At 44.0% G+C, this 15,375-nt stretch overlaps 1 protein-coding gene across 4 annotated transcripts in view; it reads left to right on the top strand.

Annotated features, from left to right (window-relative positions):
* The window catches only part of LOC131739397 (serine/threonine-protein kinase ULK1-like), a 34,582-nt gene extending 21,406 nt beyond the window's left edge, over positions 1-13,176 (top strand). For 2 of the 4 annotated variants that reach the window (XM_059033120.1, XM_059033123.1), the window contains exons 15-28: positions 25-114; positions 916-1,041; positions 1,458-1,612; positions 1,987-2,061; positions 2,681-2,940; positions 3,164-3,357; positions 3,809-3,921; positions 4,196-4,339; positions 4,587-4,774; positions 5,912-6,090; positions 6,228-6,346; positions 7,247-7,404; positions 7,900-8,035; positions 8,626-13,176. In XM_059033120.1, the coding sequence (XP_058889103.1) occupies positions 25-114; positions 916-1,041; positions 1,458-1,612; positions 1,987-2,061; positions 2,681-2,940; positions 3,164-3,357; positions 3,809-3,921; positions 4,196-4,339; positions 4,587-4,774; positions 5,912-6,090; positions 6,228-6,346; positions 7,247-7,404; positions 7,900-8,035; positions 8,626-8,681 (1,993 nt within the window). In that variant the 3' untranslated portion in view covers positions 8,682-13,176. The remainder of the gene's footprint in view (positions 1-24; positions 115-915; positions 1,042-1,457; positions 1,613-1,986; positions 2,062-2,680; positions 2,941-3,163; positions 3,358-3,808; positions 3,922-4,195; positions 4,340-4,586; positions 4,775-5,911; positions 6,091-6,227; positions 6,347-7,246; positions 7,405-7,899; positions 8,036-8,625) is intronic. The other 2 variants (XM_059033122.1, XM_059033121.1) reach the window with 2 other exon arrangements.
* The last annotated feature ends 2,199 nt before the right edge of the window (positions 13,177-15,375 follow it).

The following is a 15,375-nucleotide window of genomic DNA, read 5'->3' as shown; positions in this document are numbered from 1 at the left end:
GTTATTTTTGCTCACTGTGATTAGGAGCTCTCTGCTGATCTCTGCTGGACTGGGGAGTCAGGGCAAGACACCATCCCCGTCTCCTTCCTTCAGCAACTCTCCAAGTCCCTCAGGGTAAGAAACTCTGGCTGCTCTGTGGTGTGTGGAGCAGTGCTTCTCATCTCTGAGCTTCAGGGCCTGCGCAAAGCCTTCCCTCAGTCAGGACTATCAGGATATTTCAGTTGACAGCAGCCAAGCACTGTCCTAATTCTCAACTGGCAAGGCATTGCTGGCTATTATTATTATTATTATTTAGAATACAATCTTTATCTCCCCTGGTTGAATTGAAAGTCTGTCCTGGGTGAAGTTGAGAAGCATTGGATTATTGTCAATTTGGGGGGGTGACCACATAACCACCTTTATCGTAAAATAAATGATATTCATCTTCCACCAAGCACTACAGACACTGCCTTTTCCACAGTTAAAGCTTTTTACTGTCTCTGTACCTTTACTTTGTATTCTTTCCTGGATTTTTGATTTAATGTAATTAGAACCACAAGTTGCTCTTGCTGCAGTGGGACACAGACATGCACAGTCAGTCTGACACATCAGGTTCCTCTGTTAACTGGAAGAATTGATTCAGACAAAACTTACTGCAGTTTTTAAGCATGCTTTAATGGCGTTGAGTTGACTCAGCCTTTGAGTGCTTAAAGAAGTGGTTCCTCTCGATCACCTTGATTTAGACAGAGAGCTCTGCAGCTTTGGACCCAGTCCAAAGGATTTCTGTGCAGGTTGGTGCTCTTTTAAAATCTTTGTGTCGCTCTGCAGGCGAATAATGCGGTTCCTGAGCAGAAGGCTCAGTCCAGTTTAATAATAAAATCCGTTGTCTTGATATCCATGAGAGGTCAGGTTTACTTTACTTTGGTTTGGTTGCAGGAGGCCGACTGAGTTTTCAGCCAGTAACTATGGACAGTCGGTACCGATCCCGGTTCCGACCCAGATTCACAACTACCAGCGCATCGAGCAGAACCTGCATTGCCCCAGCCAGCACGTCTCCCCCAGGTGAGCCTCCGGAAGATGGCAGCCATTTTCATTTCCTGGAGATATGATATGTCATTTTGGTAAAATACCAAAGACACATTAAAATTAGCAGTTTTGTTTCAATAAACAGGTAATAGATGCTCATAGTCTTGGGTTTTTACCATCTTAGTTATACAATCAACTCAGTAGACACCACATGTACCTTTTATTATGTTTTTTAAGCTAATTCACTTTTTTCATTTCATTAAGTAACTTTTGTAGCGAAAGGCTACCCCAGGATGACTAATTAAATTGCTTCAGGGCATTGATATTCATATAAGTATATTCGTTTACTGGTCTGAGTGTTGAAATGATTACATTAGGTAAATTAGCGTGGTCTTGTAGCTGGGGGTCTGTGTCATTTTGTTAATAGATATCTCTGTCCTCCCACTGTTCAGATCAGGACCACCAGTGAGAAAGTCCAGCAGTGCTAGCCCCTTGGGATTTGGGAGGAGCGGGACCTCGCCACCCTTCCCAGGAGACCACGGAACAGCCTTCAGCTCCCGCAGACTCTCAGCTGGGGGCTCCAAACCCTATCAGCCGTCTCCACAAGGTAGGAGCATCCCATCACACACCTGCACTTAGTCCTGGCTGTCCCAGGCCTCTTCAAGATGTTTAGCACAAACATGTTCTGCTCTGTGCTTGAATGAACCCTTCTAATTAGCTGTGTTCATGAGGTCATGATGATTTATTATGACAAAGCCTCAGTGTCTGCTCGAGCTCGAGCCTCTGCTTCCATCCAGTCCACTGACTGACTCTGACCGTTTTTAGGTGTGAAAAAGCTCTCCTAGTCGGGGAAAACCTTGATTTAACGGGTGCAATCTGGGTGGTGTTTTTTTTTTACAACCGTGCCAGCTCTACGTCTGGGCGGTTTTGTAGTGAAATACAATAATAGTAATTTCAGTTTTAAATGTATTTTCTTCAAAGTTGGCACCATCCCAGAGGTGCCTGGCCAGACCTTTCCCCTGGGATCAGAGACTCGGAGTAGGCTACAGGGTGGAGGTGAGCAGGCTTTAATCAGAGTCGCAGTTCAATACCTATATTCTGTGGTTACACTGCATTACATTATTTTAGTCGTTTTTAGTTCTCATCTACAGGTGATTTTCACTGATTTGGCCCCATCAACACACACACACACACACACGGTAGTCACTGTGTGATGAATCAATTTGTTCACATTAGAAGCTAAGAGAATAGATTTTGACGTAACCTGATTACAGCATTAAACGGGCTTAATGCATTTGAGTAACTAAAGAAGTGATTCCTCTTCATCACCCTGATTTGGACAGAGAGCTCTGCAGCTTTGGTCCCAGTCCAGGGGCTTGCTGCTCTTTTAAAATCTGTCTGTCGCTCTCCAGGGAAATAATGTGGTGCCAGAAGAGAACTGATAATGCAGGAGGCTTGGTAGAGTGAAGTGAGCACACATTGCTGACATGCTAAGAGCATTTAACCATCTTCTTGGTCAAGGAACCTGCTTGCATGCAAAGTATCTATTTCTTTCTTGCTGTGACTATTGGCGCTTCCTCCTATAAAAATGTTTTATCAGTAAGACATTCATTTTTATCGTCTAGTCACTGTTTTACATCTACATTTCATGACCTTGTTTGTTGTATCTATGCAGGCCTGACTGTACCTGAGCACCTGCCTCGGCACGGCATGGGCTCCCGGCTCCACAGCGCCCCCAACCTGTCAGAGGGTGGCGCAAACTTCTGCAGGCAGAAGATAAAGAAGCAGCACTCGGACCCTGTGGTGCACCGGCAGTGCAGCCAGCCCCAGCAGGTCCCCTCCCTGCAGCCTGGCCGCCAGCTGCGCTCCTCTCCCAAACTCTCTGAACTCGTGCATAGGAGCCCCCTGCCAACCATCCTGGGCTCCCCCACCAAGGTGAGCAATCCAATCACAGCTTAACAGACAAAGAAATACAAGCACTAAAGAATTAGAAATGTATCTTTTGAATTCTGAGCTAAAATATAGTGTTGTAGATAGATAGATATCATATATTTTGAGTAAATCTATATGGGTGACCACACCAATATGAGACTCATTACCTGCATCCCTGTTGCTGAGCCCAGGTGAATAACAGGTCAGCTGTGTCTTCCCTCCCCAGGCCATGCCTCCGTTTGAGTTCCACAAACCCCCCAGCTCCCAGAACCTGGTCACCTTACTGGCCCAGCAGGGCCTGGTCCTCACCCCGACACGCAACAGAACCATCCCGGATCTGAAGGAGTTGGGCCAGCCTTTCTGCCAGCAGACCGGCCCTAGCATGAGGCCCGTGGAGGAGAACAAAGGAGCCTTTGGCAGGTATGATTTGACTTTTTTAGTTTTGAAAGGGAGTTGATTTGGCGGAGATAATGCTGCACCTTTTGTGGTTGATCCTAATTTGTGCTTTTAATTGAATTGTATTTCAAAGCTTGGTTTGCACTGCTTGTATAGTTGTATCGTAATAGGATAGGGTACATGAGGGTGGAAAACAGTTCCTAGGGTGGAGTTCCTAAAATTAAACAGTATTTTTAATTGGGTACATTGTGAGCCTCTCCACATGCAGGTGCTGTGCATTGTTGCGGAATGCCTGCCAGCTTTGTCTGTTTGATCAACACCTCCTGACTTGTCAGATGTCATCGCCATGTACTTCACTCATTTTAGTTCTCTTATCCGTCCAAAACGTTACTGCCTTCAGGGCAAGGCAGTGAAAGCAGGCACTTGTTGCTGTGTGTGGCAGTACTGTAACCTGTCTGACCTGCCTGCCCCTTAGGTCTCTCTCTGCCGGGAGGCTGTCTGAAATGCTGTTGAAAGCAGCCTTCGGAGGGCAGGTGCTGGATAGTGGTAGCCGTGAGAGTCTGAACACAGAGAGGCCAATGGATACAGGTATGGCGTGTGTTTGATACAATCGGCCCGCTGTCATATTATTCTCTTTGTGGTGATTTGCGGTAATGAAAACCTCTGCTGGTTAAATAAAACAAATGATTATTCTCCAAGCAGCCCTTTCATATGCCTTCAAGACAATGGATTTTTAGATCAACCTTTTTAAGAACAACACAGTCCTTACTTAAGTTAGTTATACCAAGAGTTTGTTTTAGCTTGTTAATATTTTTGTTGTTTCAATTTTATATTTATATGTGTGGCATTGTGTTCCCCACAGCGCCCCCCAGTGGGGATGGTGCAGACCTGCACTCTGGTGTGATGGTGGTGGGGTCTGGCTGCCCGGCTCCTGTGGTGTTCACTGTGGGGTCCCCTCCCAGCGGCAGCACCCCTCCACAGACAAACAGGACCAGGATGTTCTCGGGTAACCTGCATTGATTTAAAAGTGTAGTCTGCAAGGGAAAAATCTATTTTTATACATTTCTATTTTATTAACAGAACTCATTTTAAATCCATCCTGCTTAGGAGTAGCAAGAACATTTCACTTTTTGGCTCTCACAGTTCAATCGGGTCTAAAAAGGCAGTTATTTTTAAAGCAGGTGGTTAAAGTTACTGCCTGCAGACTTGCTTTCCTTGTTCCATTTAAAAATGTGCTTTTTTCCTTTGTACAGTTGGCTCCTCTAGCTCTTTGAGTTCAGGAGGGTCCTTCAGTGGCAGACAGTTCTTGACAGGCACATGCGCAGACGGCTGCGAGGGTCCTTCCAGTCTCCGATATGGCTTCAGTGACCCTGTGGCGGCCAGTCTTGAGGGTGGAGTGACCTTTGAAGCCCCTGAGCTTCCTGAGGAGACCCTAATGGAGGTGAGCGGGTGAAGCTAGGAATCATGGGCAGCATTTTGTAATCTATTACCCTTTCTTATCCTTAAGAAAAAAACATCTCATTACCACTGCAAATAGCAGGGGATGAACACATGAAGCTGGATTCAGCAGTAGACAGGGAAATCTTCAGCTTATAACTGCAGTGTAGGGACTGCAAAAGCACTTGTCTCTTGCATTCTCTTCCACCCAGATATGACGAGTCCGTGCAGCGCCTGGGCCCTCGGCAACCCCTGCCAAGTGCTACACTTCCATTAATTAGCTTAACCTAAAAATGGAGCAAAATGTTCCTTTTTTTTTTCCCCCGGCCAGGGAATCATTTGCTATGTAAGCCGAATTAATCTGAGCAAAACAGTGCTGAAAGGAATTGTCGTATCTGGGTCAATGAGTGTATTTTGTTGCAATGACAAAAGCAAAAAAATAGGTAGATGGATCTTGCTGGGATGCAGGATTTGAGCTGACCCAAGCCCCTGGTCTCTCTCATTTCTGGCTTTCAGGCTTGGACAGCCAGCTGCTCTCTGTGTTTGTATGTTGAACAATGAGAGGTCAGGCTCTGCCTTCTAGCTCAACAGAAACCTCCCATTCTTTATTCTAAAGCTTGGCATTTGAGCAGGATCAGCGCATACCAGTGTAAAGAGTAACAAAGTCCACAGAGGAGAGCAGTGTGATCCGTATTCATATTAAGGACTAACAGTGTGGATCAGCCAGGATACATTAGGACCAATTTTAGTTTGAACCGATTAGTTGGAAACAAAGCCAATCCTCCTTTGAAAAAAAAACATCTTGTGAAATCAATAGTGGACACCAGACGAATAAGTTGATCAAAACGGGTGGTATTGAACACCCTTTCATTCTCTAAATAATGTTTGAACTTCTCTTGAACTTTCAAGGACTACTAATCTTATTGGGGTATTTAATATCCAGGTGATTTCAACATGCAGGGGAGTTTGCACTAGAGAAAGGTGGTCCTTCAGTACTAGTGGTGTTCAGAAAGTGTATTGAAACACTAAGATGCTGTTGAAGTATTTCAGTAGTAAGGCTTTCTTGGCAGGGCTGCTGTGTTGTAGAAGATCCATTGAATGGACCCCAAAGGGTAACCCTCCTCTTCCTCTCCCCTTGCAGCAGGAGCACACAGAGACTCTGCGGAGCCTGCGCTTCACACTGGCCTTCGTTCACTGCGTGATGGAGATCGCTGCCACCAAGGGCATTGTCACGGAAGGGGGCAGCTCGGTGACATCATCCTTCCAGCTTCAGGAGAGCATGGTGGCCGACCAGATCAGCCTTCTGAGCAGGGAGTGGAGGTGAGGAGCACACAATCCTAGCTAGCTGCAGCCCTGGAAAGCTGGGACACTTTTAACAAAGAAACTATTAGCATTGATCTGAAGATACTGAGAAGCAGTCCTTCACCCCTGGTTCTATCTGTTCTCTTTCCTGACAGTTACGCAGAGCAGCTGGTCCTGTATATGAAGACCACAGAGCTTCTCTCTGCCTCTCTGCACACAGCCATGGAAAGCATCAAACAAGGAAAGCTCTGTCCCTCTACCACCGTCAAGCAAGGTCAGGAGACACCTCAATAAAACACTAATAACGATTCAGTTATAATAGAGCAGAAAAACAGATGGAATCCTATATAACTCCGCTCCCCACCCCTCAATGTGCTCATGAGATTTGTAACGGGGGGGCCTTGCTGAAGGTTTTGCTCCGTTTAAGCTTTTCCTTAAGATTCATTATCCTGGCCTGTTAACACAGCAGTGTATTAGTTACCCACTTTGACATCCACTTTGCATGTCATACGAGTTCCTGGGTGGGTGTGTGTGCTGACGGGGTCTCCCTGTCCTGGGAGAGAGAGACCTGGGTGGGTGTGTGTGCTGACGGGGTCTCTCTGTCCTGGGAGAGAGAGACCTGGGTGGGTGTGTGTGCTGACGGGGTCTCCCTGTCCTGGGAGAGAGAGACCTGGGTGGGTGTGTGTGCTGACGGAGTCTCTCTGTCCTGGGAGAGAGAGACCTGGGTGTGTGTGTGTGCTGACGGGGTCTCTCTGTCCTGGGAGAGAGAGACCTGGGTGGGTGTGTGTGCTGACGGGGTCTCCCTGTCCTGGGAGAGAGAGACCTGGGTGGGTGTGTGTGCTGACGGAGTCTCTCTGTCCTGGGAGAGAGAGACCTGGGTGGGTGTGTGTGCTGACGGAGTCTCTCTGTCCTGGGAGAGAGAGACCTGGGTGGGTGTGTGTGCTGACGGGGTCTCCCTGTCCTGGGAGAGAGAGACCTGGGTGGGTGTGTGTGCTGACGGGGTCTCCCTGTCCTGGGAGAGAGAGACCTGGGTGGGTGTGTGTGCTGACGGGGTCTCCCTGTCCTGGGAGAGAGAGACCTGGGTGGGTGTGTGTGCTGACGGGGTCTCCCTGTCCTGGGAGAGAGAGACCTGGGTGGGTGTGTGTGCTGACGGGGGATCTCCCTCTCTGCACAGTGGTAAAGAAGCTGAACGAGCTGTACAAGTCGAGCGTATCGTCCTGCCGCTCCCTCAATGCCCGCCTGCAGAGGTTCTTCTACGACAAGCAGAAGCTGATGGACCGGATCAACAGCATCACCGCAGACAAGCTCATCTACAACCACACCGTCCACATGGTACAGCTGCATTTCATATCCTCCTCCTTTAATTATACAGCCAATGCTCAGATATCCACAGCCACTGTTACAAGTTTTAATGATGGTTTAATGAATGTATAATTAGATCAACAAGCAGTAAAGAGGAGGCATGTAAAATGAACAATGGTGCGTAGAAATCAAGAAAATACTGAGCTTTTAGATGTGGTATTAACAATTGATTTTAACAGTGACTGATCTAAATGCCACTGTCGTATTTATACTGTATACTTTTACATACAAAAATACACTAGCCACTGGCGCGTTGGTTATGGAAATTGGTTGTTGCAGTGTTTTTTTATTTGGTTAGCGGGGGTTCAGACCCTTTTGAATTGTTTCTGTATCTCAGAATCACAGAACTGTCACTTTGATCTTTGTGCACGAGCGTTGTACGCCAGTGGTTTTCAACATGAGTTTAGTTTTACGTGAAAGACGCAGACACAGTTTTTGTGATGGTGTTTGTTGCTATGGTGACAGATTCAGTCCGCTGCTCTGGATGAGATGTTCCACCATGGTGAGGCGTCGGTACAGAGATACCACAAGGCTCTGCTGCTGATGGAAGGGCTGTCTCTCATCATCAATGAGCAGGCCGATGTGGAAAACATCAGCAAATGTGAGTGACCATTTTCAAAAGAAAATGCAGAATAAAAAAAGAAGTTACCCACTATAGGAACTCCCTGTGTTGGTTTCTAAAGGTAATAAAAATGACGTGTAAAGGGATTATTGTTTGTCAACAGCAGAAATGCAGGAGATTGATTTCATATGTATAATAGTAACAGTTTGTTAGGAGTTGTAAGTAGTTTTCAGCTAGTTTAGAGACTTCACTTTGAGGTTCAGCTACCCAGCTCTATAGGCGTTTTCCCTGGGATCTCCCCTGTCTGCAGTTCTGAGACTTCAACGATGCCAGTCCTGATTTAATATCTGTGGCTGTGTTCAAACCATGCGTAGCTTCTAAAGCTTTCTGAGATCGATTTTGTGTGAAACTTTTACCTACGCCAAGGAAAAGCCTTGATTTTGAGTAAGCCCGGGTTAAACACGTTGAAGGATACAGAGAGAGTCCTGTAATCTGACAAGCACAGCCACTGTCATGAACGGCTTAGCATGTAGAGGTCATAAACAACAACACAGCTGCTGTTTGTTCCCAGGGCAGGTTACTGTGTGATGCTTAAGCATTTCTCTCTTCCCCCCTCCCTCTCTCTTTAGGCAAGCTGTGTATTGAAAGAAGACTTTCTGCACTGCAGTCAGGACACTCTGCTTGATGACTTCCTGCACCACTGACCGGAACATTTTCTACCACCTTTGGCCCCAGCTATGTGCCTGCCACAGGACACAAGGCAATCGCTCTCGCTCTCGCTCTCCTGCAACTACTTCTCACTGTCCTGCAACTACTTCTCGCTGTCTTTCTCTTCAATCTTGCTTCTTCTCCAAGCCGGTTTGATGTAAATGAAATCCTTTTCCTGCGTGTTGGAGACAGAAGCACTTGTTCTTTCTTAAAGGGCACAGTCTCCTTGGAGATTTGCCTGCTTGAGCAGCTTGTAAGTTGGGCTTCGTCAAAGGAAGAAAGTGGTGCTGATTTGCAGCCCTGTGTATGAAGGCCGCACAGGTGATGTTCTGTTTACATGTCGACAGCGCTGACCATTACCAATAAATATATAATATAAAGATTTAGCGTAGAATGTAACTGGTAAAGCAACAGACATGAAAACAGACCTAAGTTGGGGTACTTCTAACAGAATTTTAAGAAGATACTCAAGAAAGCTACTCTCCTCCGCTTTATCTCCTGGCTCTGTCTCTCAGTGGAACTGTAGTGAATATCACACGAACATCCTCACTCAAAGCGCAGAGCTGCTGCCGGAGTTGGGTGCATTTAATACGTTTTAAACTAAAGGCCAGTTACCAGATGAGAGACCGATTTGTACACTTACGTTCTGTCTGACTCTCTTCACTTGTATCTTTTTTTTTTGTGGTAGTTCTATATCAAACACTGCCCTAAGGCACTCCTAACACTTTTTTTTCTCTCTACTACTGTGTTGGGAGGACAGCTTGTTTGAGTTTCTGACTTGAAAGAAACAGTTATTTCGAAAGCCACTGTTGGGACTGTTTCCTGTTGGAAGGGCGGAAGGCTTTTGTTTGCTTCTCTTAGTGTGTGTGTGGTTTTTTTTGGGTTTTTTTTTTAAATATATATATATATATAAAGAAACCAGTCACCTTCAAATAATCTGGTTTCTTCTGTTTGTGGGGAAGAGTATATTTAGAGGAAATTAAATAAACCTTGATAAATGAGGAATAATTCCAAAATTTGTAACCCCTTCAAATTTGGGGGGGGGGGGGGGGGGTAATTGAAACTTTTTAGGTTGGTTTAAAAAATAAATTTAAATGTAAAAAAAAAAAGGGTGAAGCCAAGACTTGATAACAAAATCTACTCACTTTATGGGGTGACGTAGTTAACAAGTAGCGCTAATATTCAACAAGACTGTAAAAGCAAATGATTCATGTTCCAGTGTAAAGCCGTCATTCTGCTCAAAATGGTGTCAACTCAACATAGACATGAGAACTACAGTGATAGATTCCAGCAATGCTGTAAGATCCCATCTTTATGGAGGACACGTTGGCAGAGAATGTAGGGATCCTCTCCTTGTTCACAAACAGACCTGCATGCATGCATGCATGCATAGTAATCATGTACGACCAGTGCTTAAAATCAAATTGAAGGTATGCCAGTGTATCAAGACCAATGCGTTACAGTATCCCAGTGCCTGTGGTGGTGCTGGGTATCAGTCTGAAGTGGACAATTTGAAACACCAAGTAGAAGCTAACATTGCAAAATCACGTTTAATCAAGGAATAAGAGTTTTATTTGAAGCTTGTGTTTTGCTTTCAGTCTGGTTTGGCCCATCAGGATATAGAGAATCCCCTATCGTTCGTTTTTATTTTAAATTGTATTTAGTTATTTTTAAGATGACTTTTATTCCTACTATCTACTCTGTTATCAATTCCTAAATTAGTTATTCATTCAGAAATAGGGTATGGTGGTTCCCTCCCTGGTACTAAAACCAGGAAGAGAAATCAAGACAGTGCTGTAAAGTGGCTTAAGGAAATGCAGAAGGAATTGTAGCCGTTCGATCCCACACAAACTGAAACACACTAAACTAGTCTGTTAAGAGGAGCACCTTAAATACTTGTATGTGATGCCAGTTTAAACGCATCATAGTACTACTAAATCTACAGAATTTGCCACCCATTTTTTTCTATTGTACCCCCGATACACTGTAGCCATGTGCCCAGTGGCTACAGCCAAAGGAAGTCCCCTAGAGGGTTCAAAAGCTGAAGAACATCCTTCAGTAGGCTTCCTTTCTTTCTTTTTTTAATTTAGTAGTCGCTAATGGCACACGCTGTCCTCCAAAGTGTGTGCCGTTAGCCGCATGCTTTTTTTACACGCTGCAAACTCACCGTGCAGCCACCCAGAGCTACAGCGTCGGAGGGGCAGCTTACAGGCAAGGCCGCAGGTGCCCTGCCAGACCACAGGGGTCGCTGGTGCGCGGTGAGCTGAGGACACCCTGGCCGACCTAACCCTCCCTCCCCCAGGGCGGCGCTCGGCCAATTGTGCGCCGCCCCCTGGGAGCTCCCGTCCTCGGTCGGAAAAGGAATAACCTGGACTCGAACCGGCGACATCCAGGCTATAGGGCGCATCCTGCACTCCACACGAAGCACCTTTACTGGATGCGCCACTCGGGAGCCCCCAATAGGCATCCTTTCTGACTGCTGCTTTGTAGACAGTTTCACAGTCCAAAGGTGTTGTTAAATGATTACAGCAAACCAATCCTGCTACTGCTAAAGGACCACTAAAGTGCACTAGAAAGTAGCGCAGGTTTAAAGTGAATCTATTACAGTGGTGCCCAACACTGGTTATAGCTAACTTTGAAGTCTGCAAATGTTTAAGAGCTAAAAACAATTAAAATTGATGTTCCACCCTGCTTTACTGTTTCATATTGCCTACGGAATTGACACACAAGAGTACTTTAATGCCAGCACTTTAATGCTAGTTCTGTACCTCCGGATATGTTTCAAAGTTAAGAAAACGCATTGGAAAGAAGTTTAGAATGAAACTGAGCAGGTGTTAGTTTTAAAATCGTATCAAAATACAGGCTGCCAGTGGGCCATGTGCTACAGTATTGGGAGACTTTATAAGCTATCAATGAAAGAAAATATTTCAGATTTTTTTTTTTTTTTACATTTTTTTTTTTTTTTCTTTTTAACTTTTTTCAACTGCTTGTCCTCCCGCCTTACTGCGAAAAAAAAGCTGGTTCTGTTGTCTGCAGATGAGGCCAATCATTAGGGGGTTTTCTCCCTCTCCCCCTCCTCCCCTCAAATGTCTGTAGAAAGTGATTCTCCTGCTATGCACGAGCTGAGATCTGCAAGGACCTACTGCACAGCCCAAATTCAATTCCCAAACTGGTGCTCGGCCGGAGTGTCAGTTTCTGCATGCGTTGGTGTATAAACAGGCTCCAGATACAGGCGTCTTGAGTCACTAACCATGCTCTGTCCCTCCTGTTTTGTTGCACTACTAGTAAATAAATTGGTACTCTTCGTTGACATATTAATGTTACCAGCAGACACAGAAAAGCTGCCCTGTTTGTTTTGAGCTGAACTTGGAACACATTTTGTGTTCTATTTTTTCCAAGTTTTGTATTTGTTTGTGGGTGTGGCAACGTGCGTGCGTGGTGTTTTTTTGTTTGTTTGTTTGTTTTTTTATTAATTTTTTTTGCCAGTGTAAACTAAACTAAACTTATATATATGTGAGTGTTTTTACAAGTTTGTTTGTAGTCGCATGTATTTTGTTTTTGCTAGAGTGATTTTTAGGTTTTGAGTGTATGCTTAGATTTGCATGTGTGTTGGAGGAAACGGCAGCAGATTTTAATTAAGTATACATTTGTGGAAAGAGTGTGTTGGCTGGGCAAACATATTCTTAGAAAAAATAAATAGTGAGTTAATATACATTTTTCCTAGATCACAGTTTAAACTAAATGAAAAGAGGCCATGCATGTATTTTCTGCAATAGGTGTATTTATCAGTTTTATTTGTTACTGAAATATCAGCTCTTAAAGTACACTGGCTACATCAGTCTGATGCAATTGGGTGATAACTGTGGCCACAGTGTGAGGTCACAAAAGGGAAATTCAGGTTCCGAATTCGGATTTGTTTGAAGTGAATGAGTTGCCAGTTGACATTATGGGTTGATGAGTGGAGTTGTGAATGATGAGCTCCAGGATTAAAACTGGGTTATAAGTGAAGGTATTGGAATTGTGCCCAGCATTATTCCTTTCGAGCTGTTGATGAAAATGAATGTACCGTGGACGCCCACATTTAACACGTACTGCTGTGTATGTGGTTTACAATTCACCAAACCAATGTATATTGTTTTCATAATACTTGAAAATTTGCTACTGTGCTTATATATGACTTGTTTTGCTATATTTTCTATTAGCAAATATTTTATCTAACCCCTAGCTTGTAAATAAGTTCTGTAAATGAGTATTTATTGCTTTATAGATATAAGGAATGCTAAACAAACAAAAAAAGAAAGAGTATATATATATAATGTGTTCAGGTTTGTAATGTTATGTATCCTTTGAAACAAAGCTTGACCATTTTTTTTAATGTGTTTTTTTAATTTCTCATTTCATTGTCTGTGATGTAACCCTTTTTTTTTGCTTTGAACTGCAACACAAATAAAGTATAAAATGTAATTTAACAATCGGAGGGCTGTTGTGCATCTTTTTCTGAGTCTGTGGTTCATACCATAATATCTAAAGGGCTCATATAGCATCAGTCAACCTCTACTGCAGTGGTTCTCAAACTGGGGGGCACAGACTATATCCTGGGGGGACGTCAAATACCACAGACAAGAGGAAGGGGGGGCGAGGTTCTAATAGTTTGAGAACCAGTGCTGCAGTGGACAAGCAGTATAATCACTGAATTAGGGGGGGACATGATTTGAAGTCTTTCAAAATCGTAAAAGGAGTGCATGTTGTCTGTGGTAGGAAACCTATGGGAATCCAAAGCATCAGAAAAAGAAAAAAAAAAAAAGTCTATTACAATAAGGTCATTTTAAAATTAGTCGTTTGTTTGTTGGGTTTTTGTTAATAAACTGAAAGGCAAATGCAGCTATTTGTATTTCAATATCTGAGAATCAGTAACAGAGCAAAACGAACAACCTTCTCTGGAGGCGAATCTGCTGCAGCTGGGCTCGCTGGGGAGAAAAGCTTTGTGCCTTAGCTTAGTGGACAGTTTCCCAGATCCTAAATAGGCTCTACATAAGAACATTAAAAAAAATTCCTAATGTGCTTCACACTGAATAGGCCCTTGATTTAAAGTCATGCCGTCTCAGTTGTCCATTATGTGTCCGGAGGGGGGTTGAGGATCTGGTCCGTGGCATCTTCCCAATTTAATGCTCCGATCTGAGTTTTAAAGCCACATAAGCGCCACCATGCGTATTTGTAAAATAGTTCACGGTCGCTTCCTTGTGATTTGAGTTTGGTGAATCATTACGGCAAGAGAAATTCTTCAGGTGACTGGGAAGCTGCCAGGAGCACACCTTTAAAACACTCAATTCTATAGCCTGAGCACACGCATTTATAGAGGAAAGGTGTTTTTAGAGGAGCGAAGGTAGTAATCTTGTCACATGACTGGACAGTCCATAGAGTCGCCACCTCTGAGGTGCAAAAAAAAAAACAGAACCTCAGAACGGAAGGGGGGGGGGGTGTTAAAAGTTTAATCTCTTTAGAAATCCTCTATTCATCTAACAGGAAACATTGATAATATTACTACGATAGCACTGACAACCAATTCACATTGAGCATCTTGCTGCAGTGATATTGCATCCTGATTTATCTAACTTGTACTCAATTTATAGTACTGGCATGTAGTGCCCTAGGAAGGCAGACATCCCCAGCAAATTCAACATCTGTGCTGGCTATTCATTTACAGACTTGCAAGTAGTCTTAAAAAGTTTCTGGTTTGTTTTAGAATTCCAGTTGGTTTTTATTTATTTATTTTTTGGACACATTTTCTAATAACGATGGTAATCTTGCTTGAAATGTGGTATGCATGCTTAGTACAGATTAGGTCCAGTGGTGTAAAAAATATTACAAGCCTGTAGTTTTCTTATACTATTAATGCAATGTGTATGTAATGGGAATGAATGAGAGCCGACTCTATTGAAATGTTTCAGTCAATGATCTGTCTTATTCTGCGTCCGTACCTTGTCTCAACAATCAATGGCAGGAGTTTGAGATCAGACCAGAGATCATTTTATTATCTGACTGCAGACCCATCTTGGATAAGTTGTAAATATTGGGTGATTACTGGTGGCCCAGGATCATCATTAAAAACGATTTTACCTCTGGGGATAGCTGAATAAAAAACAGAATAATATATTATACCAGGAAAACAATTTCCTGAAACTACAAGTAGAATATAAATCTGTTCTAACAAGGCCTCACGCTGCGTGGCACTAATGAACCTCAATTAAAAGTGGAACCACACAGACATTCTGCAAATACCACAATATTACTGGCACTCCAGGAGATCAAGTCTCAGGTTAAATGAATGCGTAAGACTGATACCCTGGGATAGAAGAAGATTACAGTGGTGTGAGGGGAGAGGCAGGCCGTGTTGTTGGAGAGACGGGCCTGGCTAAGGAGGGTTGCTGTCTGTGTTTGTTAAACAAGCCGTGACTCATGTGCTTCTATCTCAAGCTGCTCACAACAGAATCAGCTCCTTTCTGGAAGCTTAAGCCTGTGCTCCAGGGGCTAGGCAGCTGACACACACAACCCATCAGACAGGGTTGAGCAGCATTGAAGCAATGAGAAGGATACATATGCTTGTGATGCAGCCTCTGTCCTCATCAGTTCTGGCCACACTTTACCGCAGGTGGCATCTCATGTCGTAGAAT

The sequence above is a fragment of the Acipenser ruthenus genome, chromosome 11, assembly GCF_902713425.1.
Source record: "Acipenser ruthenus chromosome 11, fAciRut3.2 maternal haplotype, whole genome shotgun sequence".
Lineage (NCBI taxonomy): Eukaryota > Metazoa > Chordata > Actinopteri > Acipenseriformes > Acipenseridae > Acipenser > Acipenser ruthenus.
This window is presented reverse-complemented; position numbering and strand designations above follow the sequence as displayed.